We start from the raw sequence: 16,462 nt of genomic DNA on the forward strand, positions 1-16,462 counted from the left end.
GCACTAGGCCAAGATCAATGCCAGTGTGTTGCCTAGATATGACATCTGCCATCAAAGCCTTGCAGCCCTAGCACAGCTTTGTTTCTTCCATTTACAGCCAGCCCTGTCTGATGTGCATTAAGGCCCCAAGCTCACCCCTCTTGCCTTAGTGCTTCCACTGCACTGCTTAACACTCACTGGAACACACAGGTGTGGCTCTCGCCCTCCCAGCTATAGCTGTCCCCAAAAGCAGCTCTGCCCGCTTGCTTCCATATTGCGCGCTCCTGGTTTCTGATTTATGTGTGTTCCTCCAGCCCAGAGGAGACATGCAGGATCATCAGCGCCTGGCGTGCTCTCTGCCAGCTCTGTTTCCCACCCGTGCATGGTCTTTTCCTGTTGTTTTTCTTCTCTCTCGTCTTTACCCCTTCATTCTTCACCAAGCATTTTCCACTGGACCCAATAGCCTGTGAAGCAGAGATTATAGGTCCCAATAGTGAACATACCTCGGAGAAGGCAATGGCACCCCACTCCAGTACTCTTGCCTAGAAAATCCATGGATGGAGGAGCCTGGTAGGCTGCAGTCCATGGGGTCACTAAGGGTCAGACACGACTGAGCGACTTCACTTTCACTTTTCACTTTCACACATTGGAGAAGGAAATGGAAACCCACTCCAGTGTTCTTGCCTGGAGAATCCCAGGGATGGGGGAGCCTGGTGGGCTTCCGTCTATGGGGTCACACAGAGTCGGACACGACTGAAGTGACTTAGCAGCAGCAGCAGCAGCAGTGAACATACATTGGTTGTTTTCCCAGCATTCTCTACCCTGCCCCTTTGCTCATTCCCAGTCCTAGGTTTTTCCTTGAGGGACTTTGTTGCTTCCTCCACTTGTTAAGATTCCAGGTTCTAGAGATGGACTATCTGTGTCCATTCTACCACTTACCAGTTCTGTGAACTTTGGCAAGCTGCTTAACTTCTCTGTGCCTCATTAGTAAATCATGGAGATAACAATAGTACCTACCCCAGGGGGTTCTTGTGAGGATCAGTTCAGTTCAGTCCATCAGTCATGTCCGACTCTTTGCAACCCCATGAACCGCAGCGTACCAGGCCTCCCTGTCCATCACAAGCTTCCAGAGTTTATCCAAAGTCATGTCCACCGAGTCGGTGATGCCATCCAACCATCTCATCCTCTGTCGTCCCTTTCTCCTCCTGCTTTCAATCCCTCCCAGCATCAGGGTCTTTTCCAATGAATCAACTCTTCGCATGAGGTGGCCAAAATATTGGAGTTTCAGCTTCAGCATCAGTCCTTCCAATGAACACCCAGGACCGGTCTCCTTTAGGATGGACTGGTTGAATCTCCTTGCACTCCAAGGGACTCTCAAGAGTCTTCTCCAACACCACAGTTCAAAACCATCAATTCTTCGGCAGTCAGCTTTCTTTATAGTCTAACTCTCATCCATACATGACCACTGGAAAAACCATAGCCTTGACTAAACGGACTTTTGTTGGCAAAGTAATGTCTCTGTTTTTTAATATGCCATCTAGGTTGGTCATAACTTTCCTTCTAAGGAGTAAGCATCTTTTAATTTAATGGCTGCAATCACCATCTGCAGTGATTTTGGAGCCCAAAAAATAGTCTGTCACTGTTTCCACTGTTTCCCCATCTATTTGTCATGAAGTGATGGGACCAAGATAGCAAATCCTAATTAATATAAGGGCTTTCTGTGAACTACTGTTCTGTGAACTATTATTCTGAGGTGGGGTGGCGTGAGGTGGAGTGGACACCGGCTCCAGGTGTGGATGGTGATTAGCCTAACATTTCCTGCAAATATGGGTTCAATAAAGGACAGAAATGGTATGGACCTAACAGAAGCAGAAGATGTTAAGAAGAGGTGATGAGAATACACAGAAGAACTATACAAAAAAGATCTTCACAACCCAGAAAATCATGATGGTATGATCACTCACCTCGAGCCAGACATCCTAGAATGCGAAGTCAAGTGGACCTTAGGAAGCATCACTACGAACAAAGCTAGTGGAGGTGATGGAATTCCAGTGGAGCTATTTCAAATCCTAAAAGATGATGCTGTGAAAATGCTGCACTCAATCTGCCAGCAAATTCAGAAAACTCAGCAGTGGCCACAGGACTGGAAAAGGTCAGTTTTCATTCCAATCCCAAAGAAAGGCAATGCCAAAGAATGCTCAAACTACCGCACAATCTCACATGCTAGAAAAGTAATGCTCAAAATTCTCCAAGCCAGGCTTCAACAGTACGTGAACCATGAACTTCCAGATGTTCAAACTGGATTTAGAAATGGCAGAGGAACCAGAGATCAAATTGCCAACATCCGTTGGATCATCAAAAAAGCAAGAGAGTTCCAGAAAAACATCTATTTCTGCTTTATTGACTATGTCAAAGCCTTTGACTGTGTGGATCACAACAATTGTGAAAAATTCTGAAAGACATGGGAATACAAGGCCACCTGACCTGCCTCTTGAGAAAGCTGTATGCAGGTTAGGAAACAACAGTTAAAACTGGACATGGAACAACAGACTGGTTCCAAATTGGGAAAGAAGTATGTCAAGGCTGTATATATTGTCACCCCACTTTTTTTAACTTATATGCAGAGTACATTATGAGAAACTCTTGGCTGCATGAAGCACCGGCTGGAATCAAGATTGCTGGGAGAAATATCAATAACCTCAGATATGCAGATGACACCAACCTTATGGCAGAAAGTGAAGAAGAACTAAAGAGCCTCTTGATGAAAGTGGAAGAGGAGAGTGAAAAAGTTGGTTGAAAGCTCAACATTCAGAAAACTAAGATCATGGCATCTGGTCCCATCACTTCATGGCAAATAGATGGGGAAACAGTAGAAACAGTGACACACTTTATTTTGGGGGGGGCTCCAATCATTCTCTGTCATCCCCGTTTCCTCCCACCACCAGTCCCTCCCAGCATCAGACTCTTTTCCAGTGAGTCAACTCGTCGCATGAGGTGGCCAAAGTATTGCAGTTTCAGCTTCAGCATCAGTCCTTCCAATGAACACCCAGGATTGACCTCCTTTAGAATGGACTGGTTGGATCTCCTCGCAGTCCAAGGGACTCTCAAGAGTCTTCTCCAGCACCACAGTTCAAAAGCATCAATTCTTCAGTGATCAGGTTTATTCACCGACTCGATGGACATGAGTTTGAGTGAACTCCGGGGGTTGGTGATGGACAGGGAGGCCTGGCGCGCTGTGATTCATGGGGTCGCAAAGAGTCAGACACGACTGAGCGACTGAACTGAACTGAAAATCACTGCAGATGGTGGCTGCAGCATGAAATTAAAAGATGCTTACTCCTTGGAAGGAAAGTTATGACCAACTTAGACAGGGACCAAGACCATCCTCATGAGAAAGAAATGCAAAAAAGCAAAATGGCTGTCTGAGGAGGCCTTACAAATAGCTGTGAAAAGAAGAGATGCCAAAAGTAAAGGAGAAAAGGAAAGATATAAGCATCTGAATGCAGAGTTCCAAAGAATAGCAAGGAGAGATAAGAAAGCCTTCCTCAGCAATCAATGCAAAAAAATAGAGGAAAACAACAGAATAGAAAAGACAAGAGATCTCTTCAAGAAAATTAGAGATACCAAGGGAAGATTTTATGCAAAGATGGGCTCGATAAAGGACAGAAATGGTATGGACCTAACAGAAGCAGAAGATATTAAGAAGAGGTGTCAAGAATACACAGAAGAACTGTACAAAAAAGATCTTCACGACCAAGATAATCACGATGGTGTGATCACTCACCTAGAGCCAGACATCCTGGAATGTGAAGTCAAGTGGGCCTTAGAAAGCATCACTACGAACAAAGCTACTGGAGGTGATGGAATTCCAGTTGAGCTATTTCAAGTCTTGAAAGATGATGCTGTGAAAGTGCTGCACTCAATATGCCAGCAAATTTGGAAAATTCAGCAGTGGCCACTGGAAAAAGTCAGTTTTTATTCCAATCCCAAAGAAAGGCAATGCCAAAGAATGCTCAAACTACTGCACAATTGCACTCATCTCACACACTAGTAAAGTCATGCTCAAAATTCTCCAAGCCAGGCTTCAGCAATACGTGAACTGTGAACTTCCAGATGTTCAAGCTGGTTTTAGAAAAGGCAGAGGAACTAGAAATCAAATTGCCAACATCCGCTGGATCTTGGAAAAAGCAAGAGAGTTCCAGAAAAACATCCATTTCTGCTTTATTGACTATGCCAAATCCTTTGACTGTGTGGATCACAATAAACTGTGGAAAATTCTGAAAGAGATGGGGATACCAGACCACCTGACCTGCCTCTTGAGAAACCTGAACGCAGGTCAGGAAGCTACAGTTAGAACTGGACGTGGAACAACAGACTGGTTCCAAATAAGAAAAGGAGTACGTCAAGGCTATATATTGTCACTTTGCTTATTTAACTTGTATTCAGAGTATATCATGAGGAACACTGGACTGGAAGAAGCACAAGCTGGAATCAAGATTGCTGGGAGAAATATCAATAACCTCAGATATGCAGATGACACCACCCTTATGGCAGAAAGTGAAGAGGAACTAAAAAGCCTCTTGATGAAAGTGAAAGAGGAGAGTGAAAAGGTTGGCTTGAAGCTCAACGTTCAGAAAACTGAGATCATGGCATCTGGTCCCATCACTTCATGGGAAATAGATGGAAAAACAGTGGAAACAGTGACAGACTATTTTTTGGGCTCCAAAATCACTGCGGATGGTGATTGCAGCCATGAAATTAAAAGACGCTTACTCCTTGGAAGGAAAGTTATGACCAACTTAGACAGCATATTAAAAAGCAGAGACGTTACTTTGCCAACAAAGGTCCGTCTAGTCAAAGCTATGGTTTTTCCAGTGGTCATGTATGGATGTGAGAGTCAGACTGTGAAAAAAGCTGATCGCCGAAGAATTGATGTTTTTGAACTGTGGTTTTGGAGAGGACTCTTGAGAGTCCCCTGGACTGCAACGAGATCCGACCAGTCCATTCTAAAGGAAATCAGTCCTGTATATTCACTGGAGGGACTCATGCTGAAGCTGAAACTTTAATACTTTGGCCACCCGATGGGAAGAGCTGACTTATTTGAAAAGACCCTGATGCTGGGAAAGATTTTAGGTGGGAGGAGAAGGGGATGACAGAGGATGAGACAGTTGAATGGCATCACTGACTCAATGGACATGAGTTTGAGTAAACTCTGGGAGTTGGTGATGGACAGGGAGGCCTGGCATGTTGCGGTTCATGGGGTCACAAAGAGTCGGACACGACTGAGTGACTGAACTGAACGGAATGAACATAGCTCATCCCTCGCCTTAGTGATGAGTTCAGGAGGGAAACCAGTATTCCTCCCAGCCAGTGAAGCACAGGCAGACTTGCTGGGGCTTCTGCAAAGAAAAGTTTCCTCTTTCTTCAGAAGGACCATTTCTCTTTCCCTGATTCGAACAAACCCACAGTAAAAAGATATCTGTGAGACAACGAGGGGAACTGAAACTCTGAGCATTATTAATAAATGAGATTTGGGAATTGTTAATGCTGTTAGGAGTGATAATGGTATTGTGGCTTTGTAAAACACAGAGGTTATGGAGATAAGTACATTACAGTCTTTATGAGTGAGTATTTGATGTCTGGAATGTGCTTCAAAGGGCTTCCCTGGTGGCTTGACGGTAAAGAATCTGCCTGCAGTGCAGGAGCCCTGGGTCAGGAAAATCCCCTGGAGGAGAGCATGGCAACACACTCCACTATTCTTGCCTGGAGAATCTCATGGAGAGAGAAACCTGACGGGCTACAGTCCATGGAGTCGCACAGAGCCAGACACGGCTGAGTGACTAAGCAGCAGTATGTGCTTTAAAATATCTACCCAACTTTAGAGTTGCTTTCTGAGAGAGAGTGTGGCGCGGTGTGGTGCTTGTGAGCTTCCAGCATGGCGTACTGGGGCCCGGGCCAGAAGGTGCAGAAGGTGATGGTTCAGCCCATCAATCTCATCTTCAGATACTTGCAAAATAGATCGCGGATTCAGGTGTGGCTTTATGAGCAAGTGAATATGCGGATAGAAGGCTGTATCATTGGTTTTGATGAGTATATGAACCTTGTATTAGATGACGCAGAAGAGATTCATTCTAAAACAAAGTCAAGAAAACAACTGGGTTGGATCATGCTAAAAGGAGATAACATTACTCTGCTCCAAAGTGTCTCCAACTAGAAGTGATAAATGAAGTGAGAAATTGTTTGGCAATACTGTTGGTTTTTTTAGGTGTCCTTTGTTAGAGATGTAGTTCTAAAACATGTATTCATATTGTTCTGCTCACCCTTATGTTATTACCAGATGACAATAAATGATGTGGGACTGTTAAAAAATAATAATAATAAAATAAAATAAAATATCTACCCAACTTTCCCCCAACCCCCAACTCCAGCAACAAAAAATATCAAGAGGAAAATAGATGAAACAGGATTGACAAAATGTTAACATTGTTGAAGCTGGATGATAGGTAGGTACCTGGAGATTCACAAAACTATTTGCTTTGTTGTTGTTTAGTCGTTCAGTTGTGTCCAACTCTTTGCAACCCCATGGACTATAGCCCACCAGGTTCCTCTGTCCATGGAATTTTCCAGGCAAGAATACTGGAGTGCATTGCCAATTCCTTCTCCAGGGCATCTTCCCAACCCAGGGATCAAACCTGCGTCTCCTGCATTGGCAGGCAGATTCTTTACCGCTGAGCCACCAGGGAAGTCCACTGTTTGCTTTCCTTTCATCTATTTGCAAATTTCCTTAGTAAAATAGTTATTGCTTCCTTGTTTTTTTAAAATTTATTTTATTTGTTTTTGACTGCACTGGGTCTTTTTTGTTGCATGCAAACTTGCTCTAGTTGAAGCCAGTGGGGGCTGTTCTTCCCTGCAATGTGCAGTCTTCTCATTACGGTGGGTTCTCTTGTGAAGCATCAGTGCTAGGGCATGGGCTCCATATTTGGGGCACATGGGCTTAGTTACTCCAAGTCTGTCTGCTATGGAAATAAAGGTCACTTTTGTCACCATATGCCCTTTAGATACGTTCAAACTGGAAGCAATAACATAACTTCTTGGGTCAATTGACTTAAAAATTTGGCATCTCTCTGTCTCTTCTTGGTGAACTTCAGCACTTAAGGCAAGGAGCAGGTCACCCGGGGCCACAGTAGATGAGAACAGGGAGGCCAGAAGAGAAGAGAGCTATGGTTTTAATTAGAGTGTTTATCAGAGCTTGATTTTTCTGTCTTCATATATCAAATTAAGTGAAGTCCTCTACTGCCTCTGACCTTGATCTATAGTGAAGCTCAGCATCTGTGTAATTTAAATCACTCTTACCACTTCTTGGATAGTCAAATGTGAGAGCTGGAAGAAACTTGAGAAAACCCCCAACTGAACCATCTTATTCTGTACCTAGAGGATGTATTATAAGATTATGAGTCAGTGGGTGAGAAAGTGAAATACTACTCATTGAACTTGGTTTCAGTTCTCCCTTGCTACCTGAGAGAATAAATAAGGCAAGAAGATGAATACACAGTCTTTATTTTCTCTAAAATTGAGGCAAAGGCAACTCTTTAGAAAAAGAAACAATCTACATGATTGAAAATGGGAAGATCCAAACTTATACAACGTTATATGTCAATTATATCTCAGTAGAGCTGAAAAAATTGTTTTTAATTAAAAAAAAAAAAAAACTACTGGAAAGAGAAGACAGGCTCCTGTGCCTTTACCCTGGAGCCTTTACACTGCAGCTCCAGGATACTCAGAGGAAGGAAATAAGTCAGCCAAGTTTGAGCCAAAATCCTCCGGAGTTGGTCCAGACTCCAGACTAGTGTTACAAAGAGGAAAGAGATCAGTCAACAGTCTTTGAGCCTATAGATCTTCGAAAGATGTAACACTGATGTTCATTACCTCAGCTGATATGCTAACTGGCATTTCAGGTCTTGGTGAGGAAACTGACCCAGTTCCCCAGGTTCTTCCGCCATCCTCAGGCCCAGCCTCGTATCCGCCCCATTCTCCTGGCCCAAGAGGGTGGCCTACTCTGTAAGTCTTGGAGAAGAGCGCTCTGTCGGTGTGACCACCTTATGCCAGGAGCCAGCCTCATGAGAGAGTTGGGTGTGCAAAGATTTCTAGAAGGGTCGGGAGTATCAGAGCAGGCCAGGGTTCACTACAGCAGCCTGCCAGGACAAGCCTGCAGGGTAGGCCTTCTCCTCGGTCCCTGTCTCTCATGGTGTGGACTCAGCCTGATACAACTGTGCCTCTTCCACCAGATCTACTCCCACCGGATTCCCAGAAGCTCACAGCTGACGTTCCACAGGCGCTCAGCCGTTTTGTTATTCCGGGCCCTGGGTGACACCCAGGTCTTCTTGCAGTCACTGGAGGGCAGAGAAAGAGAGTGAATATCCAGGAGTGAGAATGGACAGTCCGGAAAAGTTTACATCCTCCTTCTCGGAATAGATTTCTAAATGTATAAAATATATTAGATAAAAAAGAAACTTAATGTATTAAAATGCAATTTTAAAATATTTGGGGTTTTGCATTGACTTTTTAATTTAAAATTTTTAATTTTCTTGGTGTCGAGTTGATTTACAGTGTTGTGTTAGGTGCAGGTGTGCGGCAAAGTGATTCAGTTAGACATGTACAGATCTTCATTCTGTTTTAGGTTCTTCTCTCATAAAGGTTATCACGGAATACTGAGTAGCTTTCCCTGTGCTATGTAATAGGTCTTTGTTGGTTATCTATCTTATATATAGTCTAAAATATTTTAAAAACAAATGTATAGCATAGTAGCGTGTTCATATCCCTTGGCAATGGTTGCAGATACCACTGAATGTCACTTCTGCTCACTGATCCTTTGAAATCTGGTGGTGATTAGACCCCAGGCTAGCTCATCTAGTAGACAACAAAATGTGTATTCTTACATTCCATCAGTTAATGCCAATCTTGGCAACTTTGGGAGACAGAGTTCACACTGGGAAACAGTGGCTTTGCCCTGAAGCTTTGTGCTATGCGCTATTTAAAAATTCATGAAGGAAGTCAGCCAAAAGCTTCAAGGCAAAGAAAAAGGTTCTGCAAAGGCTTACCTGGAAATGTGGCACACAGGTTTCAAACAGAGCCATGAAACCGACTCTTGTTGTTGTTGTTGAAACCAGTTCTTGCAATGTTTCAAAGCTGTTGTTTAGTTGCTAAGTCATGTCTGACTCTGTTGAGACCCCATGGACTGTAGCCTGCCAGGATTTTCCAGGCCAGAATACTGGAGTGGGTTGCCATTTGCTTCTCCAGGGAATTTTCCTGGCCTGGGGATTGGACCTACGTTTCCTGCATTGGCAGGCAGGTTCTTTACCACTGAGCCACCAGGGAAGCCTATGTATCAAATCTAGGCTTCCTTTAAAAAGTAAAAGCACTTGGTTTACTGGCCCAACCTGAATCTGGATTCCCCCATCAGGCACACAGCTGCTACACACCTGAAATACTTGCCGCTCAGAGGCTCCAGGCCCTCAGCCAGCGCACAGTGCAGGCTGGTCTGGGCCCCCTCCCACGTCGTCTTGAGGAAGGGAGAGAAGAGCCGCCAAAGCAGGCACAGCAGGAAGGAGTGTCGGACCAACTCGGAGCGGACGATGCCTGGGTGCACCGCGTAGGTGGTGACGCCCGTGCCTAGGGCAAAGAGGGCACAGTTAGACCAGAGACACACTCCCAGGCCAGGAAAACAGCTCATCTCCTGCACCAATATGCACAAGTGACAAGGGCCTCGGGAACCCCTGTGTTCTAAAGACACCACTTCTAGCCAGGTGGTGGTGGTGGTGGTGGTTTAGTCGCTAAGTCGCCAGGTAGAAGCTCACAAGTAATTCATTGATGTTATCCAGAAAGATCCATAACTTTCTCAGTCTTCTATGCGCCAGATGGAGTGCTTGGTTGAAGGTCCTTCTATTTCATTGTCATCGTTTCTTTTTAAGATTCTTTTATGTGGACCATTTTTTAAAGTCTTTTATTTAATTTGTTACAATATTGATTCTGTTTTATGTTTTGGTGTTAGGGCCATAAGGCCTATGAAATCTTAGCTCCCAACCAGCAATCAGATCCATACCGCCTGCACTGGAAGGGGAAGCCCCTGGGCCACCAGGGAAGTCCCTGTTTCAGTGTCATCTTAATCTGGCTTAAACGGTGTCTTTGGAATTTCTATTGGAGGGTCTCAGGGGTAACAATTCTGTTAGACGGTAGGAAGCTAGGACCTTGTTGTAAACTTCATTTGCCAGGTAAGCACATTTGATGAAGTATATAGGTTGAGGGGTGTTGATGGATATGATGAGAGCTACTGAAGGCCCCTAAGACACCCCTGCTACCTCCACTGTCTTCAGTATTTATTACATACAGGGGCTGTGCTACGTGTTTTACATGCTATCTCATTTGACTCGCAAAGAGGTTCATGAGGTAAGCAATACTAAGAAGCCCACTTATAGCTAAGGAAACTGAGTCCTCATCAGACAGGTTAAGGAAATTGCCCAAGATCCCACCTAGCAGGTTGCAGAGCTAAGGTCTGAACCCCGATGTAGAGCAAACAGCATGGACTTCCAAGCTGCCTGAATTTGAATCTTGTCTCATTTAAGAATAATATATCCTGCTTGGGCAAGTTTCTTAAGATATCTGTGCTCATTTCTTCCTTTGTAGGGAGGGGGAAAGTAATAGCATTTACCTCACAGGAATATTGTATTAAATGAGTAAAGACATCAGTGGTACATGGCACACACAAACTCTCAATTATTGTTGTCATTATTAGTATTTTTTTACTTTTTATTTTATATTGGAGTATAGCTGATTAACAATGTTGTGGTAGTTTCAGATGGACAGCAAAGGGACTCAGCCATACATATACATGTATCCATTCTCCCCCAAGCTCCCCTCCTACCCAGGCTGCCACATGACAGTGAGCAGAGTTACCCTATTCTTCTACATTCTGCATTCTGATAGTAAATACCATTTCCCCCAAACTCTCTTATTCACTAGAGCAAATGGTCCTCTAGATTCAAAGATATCAACACCTCCACAAAAACTCCAGGAGAGCACAGAATCATAGAATTAAGAGTGACCTCACCTCCCCTTACAGCTGAGGGGATGAAGTCAAGGGAGATTAAAGGGACATGTTTGCATATGCACGTGGCTCTACATATGGCAGAGCAAGAACTCAGACCCAAGTGTCTGAAACCCTGACTCCAGGCAGCGAGTGGCTGCTCTGTAGCTCAGCTCACCACGTGAACCTCAGCAGAAGGCCCAGTGAAGGAAGCAACCTGATTTAAATCTCAGTCCCCACATTCCAGCACTTGTCCTTCACTTGCTGTATAATCTTGGGCCGGCCACTTCTCTGAATCTCAGTGTGGACCCATAAAACAGTAAAAACAATACCTATTCTGCCTGTTGCAAGAGGTTGTCATAAAAAAATCAGATGAGGGCTTCCCTGGTGGCTCAGTGGTAAAGAATCTGCCTGCCAATGCAGGAAACACAGGTTCCATCCCTGATCCAGTAGGATCCTTTATGCTGTGAAGCAACTAGGCTTGTGCACCACAACTATTGATCCCGTGCTCTAGAGCCTAGGAGCCGCAGCTGTGGAGCCCACGTGGCCCAACTACTGAAGCCTGCGTGCACTAGAACCCACACTCTGCAACAAAAGAAGCCACGGCAATGAGAAGCCTGCGCACTGCAGCTAGAGGGTAGCCCCTACTCTCCGCAACTAGAGAAAAGCCCTCACAGCAATGAAGACCCAGCACAGTCAAAAATAAATAAAATTATTTTAAAAATCAGATGAGATTATAAATATGAAATACTGGGCTGACCAAAAGGTCCATTCAGGTTTATCTGTAAGATGTTATGGAAAAACCCAAATGAACTTTTTGGCCAACGCAATAAGATGTGACAAAACACATAAGGTTTATAGGTTTTCCTGACCCCTGTTCAATTTTAACAGTCCTTCCCAAGGGCAAGGACTCTGTTTTATAACCTCATGCGTTTTCACTCTGTTTGTAACCTCATTCTCCTTAGTGCACAGAGCTGCCACTGAAATGTGCATGCTTGACATTCTGACTTCAGAAGTTTCTGCCAGCCTCGAAACTGGGCTAAGCCCATGCTTTGGCTGTCTTAACCCTGGCCTTTTCTCTAGACTCACCTTTGAGCCTCTTGGCCAACTCGCGAGTGAAGAGCACATTGGCCAGCTTGCTGTGGCAATAAGCGAAACCCCGGTTGTAGTACTTCTCACCCTGGAGATCATGGAAGCGAATCTTGCCAGCATGGTGGGCCACTGATGACAAGTTCACCACCCGTGCAGGAGCGGAGTCCTTCAGCTGCCCCAGGAGCAAGTGGGTGAGAAGGAAGTGACCTGTGAGGAGAGCCGGTGAGGAGGTGGGGGGGAATGTAAGAGCGGACTGGCAGCCTGGGTTTGGGTGTGAGAGCTGGCGAATGACAGGACTCGAGCACTAGCTCACTATCTTCTGGGTGTGAACACATTGATACCATGAGCAACTTAACGCTAGTGATCAGTTAACCTGAATCAGTGGAATCCTCAAGGCAAGGGCCAGAGCTGGACTGTAGGTAAGGCAATCCAGATATAATCTGCAGTTATTTGTACCTTTGCCCTTGCCCCAGTCAGGGGCAACTGCGAGCTTCGGACATCTCCGCTCTAGCTATGATCACACAGCAGTGGGCATGGACAGAAGGAAGGATGAAATATTCAGGGAAGATAACACGTGCTTATGATCAGAGAACATTCTCCATGATACCCTCACGAAAGCCATCATCTTGAACTCTGAACCATAACCTCTCTCATACCTTAAGTCTCGAATGTCTGCCTCCTCCATGGACCAACCCTTGGTTTACTTGTTATAGTACCAGCCCCCTGTGCCAAAGATCCCTGCAACCCCACATCTGGCCCTGCTTGGCAAGTCTTCGTTACCCTGGTTCCCTTCAAGAATGACCTTCTTCTTCCTGGTATCTCCTAATTTGGGGGGTTTCTTAATGGTATAGGTAAGAGGAGCTAACTTTTTTGTACTGGTTAGGAGAGAGATAATGAAGGAAAAACCAGTATGCCTTGCTTTCAGTCACTCAAAGATACTCACCCAGGTGGTTGACTGCCAAATGGGTTTCAAAACCATCAGCTGTTTTGGAATACGGGCACAGCATCACTCCTGCATTGTTGATCAGAATATGAAGCTGCTTTTCCTCTAAAGAGCACAGCCAAGGAGACCATGTGATTAGCTGCCTGTCCCACTTCTGAGCGTTTGTTCCTTGCCTTGGGGCCTATCTCAGTGATATTCAGTAACCGCTGTCACTGGGCTTCTAATTTTGGTTGCTGTTGTCTTCCTGGACACCATTCATCCATTCATTCCGCAAATGTGTATTCAGTACTGACTTGGGACTGGGCTAGGCACTGGGCACACAGCGGTAAGTAAGACAGACACAGTCCCTAGCCTTCACAGATTTCCCAGTCCTTGATGAGAGATGGTCATTTTCCAAGATACAGAAGAATATTAGCAGCAACACAACTTCCTCTAGTGCCTGTGGCCACAGAAGGCTGATTCTCAGAATCAGAGAAGAGCGTGGCATCAGGGCCACACCTTGATGCCAAGGTGCAAGCCCAGACAGGGAGCTGACACCTCCAACATCCCCACTGCTGAGGCAAGAGAATGATAACGATCCTGCCCAACCTGTCCACCCGCTATCCCTGCTCCAGTTCCCTGCCCTGCTAGTTCACGCAGCAGAACCTGTTCAGTGGGATCCATGATGGTTCTGATTCTACAGTCAGAGATGGTCCAGGGTGGAGCAGCCACTCCCACACCCAGCTTCCTGCCTTTCTAGCCACCTACTGGGGCCTCACCTGCCAGGAAGCCCTCAGCAAAGGCTCGGATGGATTTGGTATCAGATAGGTCCAGTTTCCGTACCAGCACCTGGGAGTTCTTTGTATCAGCTCGGATTTCACTGGCAGCAGACTCCCCCTTCAGTACATCTCTACAGGCAATGTACACTCGGGCTCCTGGGGCGAAAACAAACAGAGGACGACATGTTCAGAGCCTGGGCTGCAGAAGAGTCTAGTAAGTGAGTTCGGGACCGGTGGGCAGAGCACTCCCCCTCACCATTCTTAAAACAATGAGTGGCTATATTGCCACTTCTGGATTCTCCTTGCTATCAGTTTCAGCCCAGGCTGGGAATCCTGATTTTTACAACCCTGGTTTTATATTTACCGTAGCTAAGGATCTCCCTTTAGAATAATCAACCTGACCAATATTATATGCAGGCATCACTGTTTTCCTTACTTTATATAATAAGGAAGGAAGGTTTCAGGCCATAGAGTAAGTTGCTGTCCCAGCTGGACTTGAACCCCAGGATCCTTGAGTTCCTGGCCACAACCTCCAAGCCCATGAGGAAAGATAAGGGAACGTGAGCAGAGCTCCTAGCAAGAAAGGCAGGAGGTTCTGCCCTGTGGAGATGAAGGGAAAGACTTGCCTCTGCGAGCAAGCTCTCTGGCCGTCTCCTTGCCGATGCCTGTGTTGGCGCCGGTGATCACCACCACCTTCCCAGAAAGCTGCACATTTGTTCTACAAACCCCGCCAGCAAAGAACTTCCTACAGGCAAAGGAAACAAAACATTTATGCACCGTCTTTTCTAACCCCACAAGGAGATTCATAAAACCCACTCGCCCTCAAAGAGGGATTTCTTTGCTTTGTTGTCAGGAGACCTAAAGCAGCTAATCTTCAGGGGACAGCGTTGTCCCAGTGAGCAAGGCAGTCTCCTGCTTATCAGCTCAGGTGGGGAGGTCATGTGCCCGGAAGCTACAAATGATCATCAGAGCAAATAAAATCAATTATCTTGAGCCAGAGCCAATGGAGACCTTCCTTATTAGATAACAAAGATATCTCGCTCTTAACTCTAGAGGTTCTTGGAGGTCAGATTCCTCCTCTAACCTGAGCCACAAACATGAGAGGGGTGGGCACTCGTGGAGTCAGTGGTCCTGAGCCCTCGCTCCTCAATAAGCATCAGTGGTGAATAACCAATGAACAGCACCTCCAGGGGTCCCGTATGTAAACATGGCTCTTGGGTTGCCTTGCCAGTTTTAAGAGAGCCTGAATATCCTGCCATCTTGTTAGAGATTTCATTCTAGCCGTCAGTGCACAGAGAGAAAAACCTCCCTTGCTCAGACCTCTGTGCGAAGAGCATCCTTTTACACAGAGTTGACCTGACAAGTTCCCCAAAATAGGACAGGAGGGAACAGACCTGACATGACCCGAACATCATCCAGCTGCCAAGCACTAAGCTAGGCACTTTCCAAGGGAATTTAATTCAGTCATTCTGTTATTATCCCCATATTACAATGGAGAAAGCTGAGGCTTGAAGAAGTTCAGTTGCTAACAGTGGCAAAACTGGAATCTGAACCCAGCTTTCTCTGCCAGGACCTAGAGTAATACTTTGTCCTTGATGTGCCCCTTTAACCTTTTGACCATCAGCAATTTAAAAATTCTCTACTCAGAACACATATTTCTCTGACATCTCCAGAAATCTTACAGCAAAATAGCCATCTCCAAACATTACTTATCAGTAGTTTCAAAGTGGGGAGAGTTTGTTTCCTTCCCAAGATGCCTGGTACTTAACAATGAGTCCCTTGGCAAGGACCACCCATGGTAATGCAGCAAGCCCACCTTGACTGGGGATACTGAAGAAAGGGAGGTCTTCAGAGGAACCCACGGGAGTAGAATGAAAGAGCAAGGTCTCCCCCATAAGATGGCTTTCAAGCTACTTAATAGAGTCATCCATTCAGCCTTTCACGAGCTTCAGAATTCAAACCCGCCTCTCCTCTCCCAGCCCCAGGAGCTTCCTTCTCATCTTCCACTGTGGAATTCATAACCACCTCCTTCCTTCGTGCTTTCTCTGCCTTGACTTTCTCTCCCTTAGCCTCCATCCCTTTCTCCTCCTTCAGCAGCTGAGAACTCATCTACTTACAAGCTCCATGGCTCCCAACTCAGGGCTTTGTAAATTATTCAATGAATTACTGAATTAAGACAAACCTGATGGATGGAGCTGTCACATACAGGAAAGAAAGGAAGGAGGTGAGCAGTCCCAAGACAACCAGCATCTTTTCAACTTCTTTAGTTGCTGCTGCTTCAGCAAGAGTAACTTCTACTCCAACTCTGGCTCGGGCTCCTCCTGGTCTGGCTCCAACTCTTGGCTGCTTCTTACTGCTTCTCTCTCCTCCAGCTCCTCTCGCTCCTGGGTGCTCAGCAACAGCCTGGCTCTGAGCGTAGCCCAGAATCCTATTTAAATCCGAGAGCTGTCAGAGCACAGCCTGCTGGGAGATGTAGTCCTGGGGGAGGAAGACAGAGAAAAGAGCAGAGCCTCACATTGGCAAAGAGAATGAGGGCAGATGGAGAACAGCCCCCTAACTTTCCCACCCTCAATCATTTCTGTTATCTAGGGGGTGTATTCTCTCAACCAC

The 16,462-nt window shown here is 45.6% G+C and overlaps 1 protein-coding gene and 1 pseudogene across 1 annotated transcript; one reads left to right on the forward strand and one right to left on the reverse strand.

Annotated features, from left to right (window-relative positions):
• The first annotated feature begins 5,914 nt into the window (after window positions 1-5,914).
• On the forward strand, window positions 5,915-6,340 carry LOC148776411 (small nuclear ribonucleoprotein E pseudogene; annotated as a pseudogene).
• A 1,192-nt stretch (window positions 6,341-7,532) lies between these two features.
• Window positions 7,533-16,250, reverse strand: RDH12 (retinol dehydrogenase 12). The gene is made up of 7 exons (XM_055436049.2): window positions 16,035-16,250; window positions 14,479-14,597; window positions 13,853-14,008; window positions 13,095-13,199; window positions 12,149-12,358; window positions 9,459-9,648; window positions 7,533-8,369 (listed from the first exon to the last, which is right to left on the reverse strand). Exons 1-7 carry the CDS (start codon window positions 16,100-16,102, stop codon window positions 8,267-8,269), a joined length of 951 nt encoding a protein of 316 aa, XP_055292024.1. The 5' UTR covers window positions 16,103-16,250; the 3' UTR covers window positions 7,533-8,266.
• Between the last annotated feature and the right edge of the window lie 212 nt (window positions 16,251-16,462).

The sequence above is a fragment of the Moschus berezovskii genome, chromosome 9, assembly GCF_049115385.1.
Source record: "Moschus berezovskii isolate FMDL1 chromosome 9, NW_MosBer_1.0, whole genome shotgun sequence".
Lineage (NCBI taxonomy): Eukaryota > Metazoa > Chordata > Mammalia > Artiodactyla > Moschidae > Moschus > Moschus berezovskii.